Here is a 10000-nt window from a genome sequence, read left to right as displayed (position 1 = left end):
CGACTCTGATGATTAGGACGTGTGTGTGATGTGTAATGGAGGTGAATTACGGCAAGTGTGAGGGTGTGTAAGTGTGCTGTTAACACCAAGAGGGGCCTAATGATTTCATTAGCCTAAATTAGCCACTTAGCATTGATTGCTAACGTGGTTAACCTCCTTGAGTGAGGCTGCAGTGATCGACTCTGATTAACACAGACAGAGAGAGAGAGAGAGAGAGAGAGAAGCAGGAAATTATTAATAAAAATTTGTTTGTCTCCAGAAAGTCTTTAAAGATAATAAAAGCATAAGGAAGTGATGTTTAAGAGTATAAGGAAGTGTGCGTGTGTGTGTGTGTGTTTGTGTGTGTGTGTGTGTGTTTGTGTGTGTGTGTGTTTGTGTACATGTTTCAGGATTTGGCGCAGTATGTGAACGAGGTGAAGAGAGACAACGAGACGCTGAGGGAAATCGACCAGTATCAGAAATCTATTGAGAACCTTGTGAGGATAAACCCACACTCACACACACACACACACACACACACACACTCCATTAGCCCCGATAGTGTATAGTGTGTGGTTGTAATACGTCAGTGTAGCAACACAGCAACACACACACACACACACACACACACAGATTCAGGTCAAGGTCCTGTTACACACCTTTGTCAGTAATAGACATTAAATAGACATTTTTAATGGGTGTGGTCTCTAACACACTTTTAACTATAATCAGCTTACTATAATTAACCGTGACCTGAAACAACATGTTTAAATCATTTACTGTGTGTGTGTGTGTGTGTGTGTGTGTGTGTGTGCACGCGCTTACATACCAGTTATATAATTTAGTAGTGCATGAGTGTTATAGATATTTTGGTGTCTATATTTTGTGACGCCCTCTTCTGAAACATTGAGATAACAGTCATCAAGTCCTGCTAAAATTTACACCCCCATAACATTGTACTGTCACTGAACGGTGTGTGTAAATATGTGTATGCTGAGTGTGTAAGTGTGTGTATGCTGCGTGTGTAAGTGTGTGTATGCTGAGTGTGTAAGTGTGTGTATGCTGAGTGTGTAAGTGTGTGTATATGTAATGTGTATATGTAATGTGTGTGTATATTGAGTGTGTAAGTGTGTGTATATGTAATGTGTACAGTATATGTAATGTATAAGTGTGTGTACAGTATATATAGTGTGTAAGTGTGTGTATATGTAATGTGTACAGTATATGTAATGTATAAGTGTGTGTACAGTATATACTATAGTGTGTAAGTGTGTGTATATGTAATGTGTACAGTATATGTAATGTATAAGTGTGTGTACAGTATATATAGTGTGTAAGTGTGTGTTGTGCTTGTTACAGAATCAGCCTCTGTTAAATTACGGGAGGCCAAAAGGGGACGGTGAGGTTCGAGTCTTAACGGTGGACAAACGAGCCAAACAGGACAGGTGAGATAACACAACCCCGAGACACCCACTGCACCACCAGCTTCTCTCTTTCTCTCTTTTTTCATTCCTCACATCTCTTTCTCTCCCTCTCTCTCTCTCTCTCCCCCCCTCTGTCACTGTCTTTCTTACTCTCTGCAGGCACATCTTCCTGTTCGACGCTGCCGTGATTGTGTGTAAGAGGCGAGGAGATGTGTACGAGATGAAGGAGGTGATCGACCTCCACAACTTCAAAATCACCAACAACCCTACCTCGGATAAAGAAAACCGCAAGGTGAATTACAGAAAGAGAGAGAGAGGGAGAGAGAGAGAGCGAGTGAGAGAGTGAGAGAGAGAGGGAGATAGAGAGAGGGAGGGAGAGAGAAAGAGAGAGAGAGAGAGAGAGAGAGAGAGAGAGCATTCTCACAATACCACACTGATTCACACACATTCAAAACATTCACACTTTTGTAAAAGTTAAAATCAATCAGGATTCTTGACTTGATTAGTTTCTCACTGTGAATCATGTGTAACATCGGGGCTTAAAATGGAGGTTAAAGAGTTCACAGAGATAAATCAGTGTAAAAATCCTCCACTGGAGGTTGGTGGCTGCTTTGGTTAACGGTGGTTTGTACAGAGTCTCCACTCTGGTATAATATCATCATTAAAACCCAGTACACTTCTCCATGGGGTATCACAGGCTCTGTAGATCAGCTTCCCCGACAATGTCCTTAAGTCCATCTCCCCTTTGTCCTGGCACTCCAGGAGGGGCCTTCACACCCGTCAAGGTTGGTAGCGATGTTCATCTTGGGAAAGGGTCTAATGTTTTGTGGTCCAGTCTGGTAGTCCATCAAACAAACACGATCATCTGATGTTAGGGTAGACCTCCAGTGATGTAGGAGCTGACTGACAACACACCGGAACTGCAGTCCCAAATATAAGCTGCCAGGTCCTCTGCCCATCTGTTCCCCTGATGTTCACCAGTTCCCAGAGTGTCACGATCCTTGAGCAGATGAGAGTCCTGGACAGTGCAGGGGCGGTCACACCAAAGATGTCCTGATCCCTGCTCTACACCAGAGGCTCCTCCAGAAGCCAGTGTAAAGTTCTGCAGCCCTTGTTCTGTTAATGACAGTGAAAGTGACGTGACGTACGGCTAAGTACGGTGACCCATACTCATAATTCGTTGTCTGCATTTAACCCATCCAAAGTGCACACACACAGCAGTGAACACACACACACACCGTGAACACACACCCGGAGCAGTGGGCAGCCATTTTATGCTGCGCCCGGGGAGCAGTTGGGGGGGTTCGGTGCCTTGCTCAAGGGCACCTCAGTCGTGGTATTGCCGGCCCGAGACTCGAACCCACAACCTTAGGGTTAGGAGTCAAACTCTCTAACATTAGGCCACTGTTTGTTTGTTTGTTTGTTTATTTTAAAAAGGTCCATTGTAAAGGTGGACCAAGGTATTTAAAACCACCTCTTTTGCTCACAATGCTTCCCGGTAGTGTAGGTTGCCCACCTCTCCACACCCCAACTGAAATGGCTTCACTGTTTCATCAGCTGAAGATAAAATCTGAACGTCATTTAAAAACATTCACATCTTTTTGTGAGCTTACCATAATTGCCAGGTCATCTGCATATGCTGAGAGACACAGTGAAGCATTAGTGTGTGGAATCTGAAAACCAGAAAGGTGACTTCTCAGTTTACATAAAAGAGGTTCAATTGTTAGAGAGTACATTATACCTGTCAGAGAACAGCCGTATCTGGTACCTCTGTACACTCTAAAAGGGACAAATAAACCACCGTTAACCTTCAATTCACTCTTAATTTCAGTGTACAACACTTTGATCGAGGCTATAACACCTGAGTTGAACCCAAAAGTTTCCAGCACCTTCCACAAATGTTCATGCTCACCTCGGTTAAATGACGTTTCCTGCTTTACAGAAATCTGACTAGTCTTTAAGCCCAATAGCCTGGAAATGTCCAAAATGTCACAAATTAAATACACCTGATGAAATACAGACCTGTCAGGCAGACAGTACATCTGGTCCTGGTGAACGAGCTGCTCCATTACTTTAGTCTTGAGGCTAATGCTGTAGTGACACTTCAGGTGTGACAGGTCTCCTTTTTTCGGCACCAGGGTCAGGACGGCCCTCCTGCACCTCGGCAGGAGCTGACCGATGTTTACGCCGTCCTGTAGGACATCCAGCTTGTCCTGTCCTATAGCTGTTCAGGGAGACTGTCTATACCCGATGCCCGTTCAGTCTCTATCCTCTGGAGAGTCTCATGAAGTTCCTCCAGTGTCAATTCCCTGTCTGTTTCTTTGCCCTCTTGGTCAGAGAGCTTTGGAAGATCCATGTGGAAATTCTCCTCCATCAGCTGTGCTCCTGACCGCTCACTGCTGCACAGCTTCGAGTAAAAGCTGACTGTCTGCTTGTGAATTTTACTAAGCTTTGTTGAGAGATCCCCTCATTCTGGTCACACAGCGTTTATGAATCGTGTCTGTCCATTATTTTGCCCTAAACTGAAGAACTGAGAAGGAGCATCCATCTCAGAGCAGACAAGCATATGTTAATTAGCATCGTTAATTATTATGCCTTTCTGGGTCTGTTTTTTTACTTTGTTTACATCTTACTAAAAGTGATTCTGGAGGCAGAGACAATATTCTCACCACATCACCGCCTCCTAAAACACATTCTTCTACTGTACACTCGCCACACACACAACCCGCACACCGTGTTGGCGAGTTAAACTTTTACACAGATTCATGTTCAAATCTGCCACTCACAAACACGCTACACTCACACTCACACTCACACACACACACGCTACACTCACACACACGCTACACTCACACTCACACACACGCTACACTCACACTCACACACACGCTACACTCACAAACACATTACACTCACACTCACACACACGCTACACTCACACTCACACACACGCTACACTCACACTCACACACATGCTACACTCACACTCACACACACGCTACACTCACACACGCTACACTCACAAACACGCTACACTCACACTCACACACAAGCTACACTCACACTCACACTCACACACACGCTACACTCACACTCACACACACGCTACACTCACACTCACACACACGCTACACTCACAAACACGCTACACTCACACTCACACACACGCTACACTCACACTCACAAACACGCTACACTCACAAACACGCTACACTCACACTCACACACAAGCTACACTCACACTCACACTCACACTCACACACACGCTACACTCACACTCACACACACGCTACACTCACACTCACACACACGCTACACTCACAAACACGCTACACTCACACTCACACACACGCTACACTCACACTCACAAACACGCTACACTCACACTCACACACAAGCTACACTCACACACGCTACACTCACATTCACAGACACGCTACACTCACACTCACACACACGCACACACACAATTATTTCTTCATACACAAATGCTCACACAATAATTATAATCATTCCGATGTTAAACGGAAAAAAGGTTGAACTTAGTGCACAAAAAATTGGCAAGGTGCCAACAGCAACATGCTTTCATGTCACACTCGCTCCTCCGCCGGGCAAGTGCAGAAAGAGATAGAGTAATAAAGGGAAAGAAAGAGAGAGATGCAAAGAAAGTTTGCAGAGACAGAAAGACGGAGCAAGACGGACAGAAAAATATGAGACAGAAAAAGAGAGAATGAGAATGAAAGACAAAGATGAGAATGAGACAGAGAGAGAAAGGCAGACAGAGAGAGTTGTGGAAGTATTGGCACCCTTTCACCCATGTGAAATAAGCACAAAATTAAAATAATACATTTAAGTGACAACTCTGTCAGTAGGTTTGGTGCTTGAATATGTGAGAAAGCCTTCACGTGCAGTTGTGTTGGATCTGTGAATATTTGCATAATTTCAAATATTCATGAAAAAATTTATAAAAAATTATGAATAAATATTAGACAGATTAGTCTATGAATGTTTAAATTATGTCAATTATTTTATTCTTTAATATAATTTTTTAATTCTATTTTTGTATTTCGTTTCTGTTGATTCTGTAACTTTATTTATTTATTTATTTATTTATTTATTTATTTGATTATTGATGGATTACTCTTAATTATGCACTATATACTGTATATACAAATGTTTACATTTGTTTATTTATTTATTATTTAATGTTGTTTAGATATTATTTAACACATTGTTAAACAACATATTTTGGATATAATTATTGAAATGCAAGGCACCGATACTTTGGGAATTGAGTGTGTTGTGTTATAAAGTGTAAATTATGTTGTTGTTTTTTCTACTCAGTGGTCCTACGGGTTTTACCTCACACACAACCAGGGACGGAGTGGCTTTGAGTTCTTCTTCAAGACCAAAGAACTTAAGAAGAAGTGGCTCGAGCAGTTCGGCATGGCCATGTAAGTGTGTGTGTTTGTGTGTGTGTGTGTGTGTCTTGCTACTCTTGTTTGTCAGGTTGCTCGGTTATCAGATATACTGTACTTAGGCAAACATGCACACACACACACACATAGTGTAACACAGTACATGCTTGATTTGCGGTGAGACAGCATACACACAGAGGGATGTGTGTACGGATTGCACAAGGTAAAGATCCTTTGTTCTTCATTCTTCCTCTATCTGTCTGTTTTTCATCTCTCGTTCAGCTCCAACATTCACCCGGAGAACGGCACCAGCAACCAGCATGAGTTCCGCATGCACACGTTCGAGAGGATCACGGCCTGCAGCTCCTGCAAGATGTTGCTGAGGTGAGCCGAGACTAAGCTGCTACGCCATAAAGCGAGAAAGTAACGAATGAAAAGGAATGTTTGTGCCATCGTCGAGAGACGTGAGATCGATTTCTAGTGAAGCAACTGATGTCTGTAACTGGGAGCTGTGATTCTGACCAATCAGGACGTCTCACGTATTTCTCTTAGTGTGTTACACAGCTTCACATGTAGGTCTCAGAGGAAGTGTGTGTGAGCCTTTCTTCACCCTCAGGAGTTGATAGGAGAGAACACACGCACACACACACACACACATACACATACACATACATATATACACACACATACACACACACATACATACACACACACATACATACATACACACACACACACACACACACACATACTGTACACCCATACACACAAACACATACACACACATACACACACACATGCACACACACACACACATACACACACATACTATACACACACACACACATACATACACACACATACACACACACATGCACATACACACACACATACACACACACACACATACTGTACACACATACACACACACACATGCACACACACATACACACACATACACACACACACACATACTGTATACACACACATATACACACACACATACACACACACACACGCATACATACACACACACACACATACACACACATACTGTACACACATACACACACACACACACACATGCACACACACATACACACACATACACACACACATACTGTATACACACACATATACACACACACATACATACACACACACACATATACACACACATACATACACACACACACACACACACACACACACACACACACACAGACTGAGAATATGACAATACACCACTGATAAATAGGTCACCTAAAAAGCCTTAAGTGTAGGAATGTTACGTAACTGATTATTGTAACTGTGTGTACTGTAATGCAGGAAAACAAGATTTATTTCCTTCTCTGTGACTAATTCGGATTACTGAACACATAAAGTGTGTCACTCTTACACACTATACACATCTAATCATCCTGATTCTTCCTGGATGCTAATTTTGTTGCAGGTGAAAACCAGACAGACTTCATTTTAGCCCAATTTATCAGTACTCTGGTGTTCGGACCGGAAACAGACTTCTGAACTACATTCAGTATAAAGAAGCGTCTGATGTCGTGTCTGTCAGTCTGATCTAAAATGAGTCAATACAAAGTCGATAATCTTACTCTAAAGTCCTGAGTGTCTACTTTCATGTGAGCTTCATATTAACACCACTGTGGAGTGAGACATGAGGCAGACGTTTGATTTTATACATTAAGAGGTAAAGGACAAAGATTTGGGGGTTGTGATGCTGTGAAATCGGATGCGAGAGAAAAACTACATTGTATTAATTGTGTGTGTGTTTTTCTCTTTCTCGTGAACAGAGGGATCTTTAATCAGGGTTATCAGTGCAGTAAATGTGGAGAAGGAGCTCATAAGGAATGTTTGGCCCGAGTGCTACTGTGTGGAAAAAACAGCGGATCTGGTAAGTGGATCCCACACACACACACTCACACACACACGCACACACACACTCATATACACACACACACTCACTCACTCACTCACTCACACACACACACACAGACACACAAACACTCATACACACACACACTCATATACAAACACACACACATTCACTCACTCACTCACTCACACACACACACACACACTCATGCACACACACACAAAAACACACACACACTCATACACACACTCACTCACACGCACACACTCATATACAAACACACACACATTCACTCACTCACTCACACACACACACTCATACACACACACAAACACACTCATACACAAACACACTCATACACACACACAAACACACTCATGCACAAACACACTCATACACACACAGACGTTCAGATCTGTATATATTTTTCAGTAACTATTAGCCCTGAATTTCCCAGTGCACCAAGCAGGTAGATCTCATGTGCTCATGTCCTGTCCCTGTCTCTGTCTCATTGCTTTACTACCCCACTGTGTTCACCTGGTAGTTGTGTAAAAGCCATACCTTGTTTTCACAGACACCAGTTTAACATCTATTAGCATAATAAAACACACACTCAGCACACACACACACACAATGGTGTTCTGTGTCACACACTATCTCTCTCTCTCTCTCTCTCTCTCTCTCTCTCTATCACACACATATCAGTACAGTGGCCACGTAAACACCGCAACAAATATTTTTACATGTTGGGATTAAGTCACAAGCTTGTTTATGACCACATTGTGATAGGATCGTTATCTGATTTGGACGTTTGCCAGATGATCAGAGTTATCGTGAAACAGTAGTAAAAAAAAAACAAAAGAAAAGAAAACAAAAACAAAACAAAGAAAAAAACAGAATCAGGGCACAAGGGAAAGCCTAGAAGAGTTATTTATTTATTTATTTATTTATTTAAATTAGTTTAAGCTGCTTTCCCATGTTGGCGCATATTAAACAGTAAACATATTAACATTATTATTACAATTAACATACATAACATTCTGTACTTCTTTATTTCTAATCTGTTGTTCTGAATGATTTATTGCTGTGTACTTGGCAACTGGTTCCTCTTGAGCCTCTGTGTATTATGTAAGTGTGTGTGTGTGTGTGTGTGTGTGTGTGTGTGTGTGTGTTATCCGTCTATAATGGAACAAAGTTCGCTCTGGTACACAGATTGTTCAGGTGGGCGGGGCTACATACCTTCTGTCAGGATACACACCTCTGTGCAAAACAAGTCTGTAGCAGAACGTTGCGTACCTGTCAGAGCGATCTCTTCTGCACCACAGCGTGTATACACGCACATACTCTGTGTGTATGTGTGTGTGTGTTTGCTTGTGCATGAGTATGTAAATTGTGCAGAGAGTGTTCCTTTTTAACTATGCCTGTTTTCAACATGCTTGCAGATATGGGATCTTCCCGGACACAGGTAAGCTCTCAAAACTCTCTCTCTCTGTGTGTGTGTGTGTGTGTGTGTGTGTGTGTGTGTGTGTTTAAGGAGTCTACACAGTGTGTTAAGGATACACTGCACTTTAAGTAAGTTACTAAATCAGACTTTTGGTTTATTGCACTTAGTAACACGACTCATTGGAATGTGTGTGTGCGTGTGTGTATGTGTACGTTGTGTGTGTTTGTGTGTTGCATTCCTCGTTTGCAGCAAAGTGTTTGTTGTCTTTAGAGCAACTGCTTTAGTGTCAATACACTGTAGATTGTGCTGGTTTTAGTGTCAGTATTATAGCAGTAAATCTCCTCTTCCTGTCTGTGTGGAGCTTTTCCTTTCTCTCCCTGCATCTCTGTGCAAATCTCTGGTTTCCTTTTACTTCCCAGAAACTATGCAAAGTTTGTCTATAGAGTGTGTGGCACATCCCATCTAGTGTGTTTCTGGGATGATAGGCCCATAGTTCATGGTATAGAGCCAGTCTTTCTGCAATGGTCCCAGTTTACTTGGGATAGACCCAGTCTAAAGTTACTAGTATAAACCTAGATCTCCGTTGTTAGACTCAGTCTTCCCAGGATAGGGATAGAGCCAGTGTTTGTAGGATAGACCCAGATTTCCTGGGATAGACCAAGTCTAGAGTTCCCAGTATTGACCCAGTGTCCTTTGTTAGACTCAGTCTTCCCAGGATAGACCCAGATAGGCTAGGTGTTCCCAGGATAGTCCTAGCATTCCCGTGATAGACCCAACATTCCCGGGATAGACCCAACATTCCCGGGATAGACCCAGCATTCCCAGGATAGACCCATAGTTCATG

The 10000-nt window shown here is 42.5% G+C and overlaps 1 protein-coding gene across 1 annotated transcript in view; it reads left to right on the top strand.

Moving 5' to 3' along the window:
- Nucleotides 1–10000, top strand: part of LOC132845510 (guanine nucleotide exchange factor VAV3) — a 75482-nt gene that overhangs the window by 46532 nt on the left and 18950 nt on the right. Inside the window, exons 12-18 of the mRNA XM_060869522.1 lie at nt 390–476; nt 1339–1424; nt 1563–1695; nt 5748–5857; nt 6104–6205; nt 7630–7730; nt 9155–9177. Of these exons, the coding sequence (XP_060725505.1) occupies nt 390–476; nt 1339–1424; nt 1563–1695; nt 5748–5857; nt 6104–6205; nt 7630–7730; nt 9155–9177 (642 nt within the window). The remainder of the gene's footprint in view (nt 1–389; nt 477–1338; nt 1425–1562; nt 1696–5747; nt 5858–6103; nt 6206–7629; nt 7731–9154; nt 9178–10000) is intronic.

This window comes from Tachysurus vachellii, chromosome 5 (assembly GCF_030014155.1).
Source record: "Tachysurus vachellii isolate PV-2020 chromosome 5, HZAU_Pvac_v1, whole genome shotgun sequence".
Classification (NCBI taxonomy): domain Eukaryota; kingdom Metazoa; phylum Chordata; class Actinopteri; order Siluriformes; family Bagridae; genus Tachysurus; species Tachysurus vachellii.
This window is presented reverse-complemented; position numbering and strand designations above follow the sequence as displayed.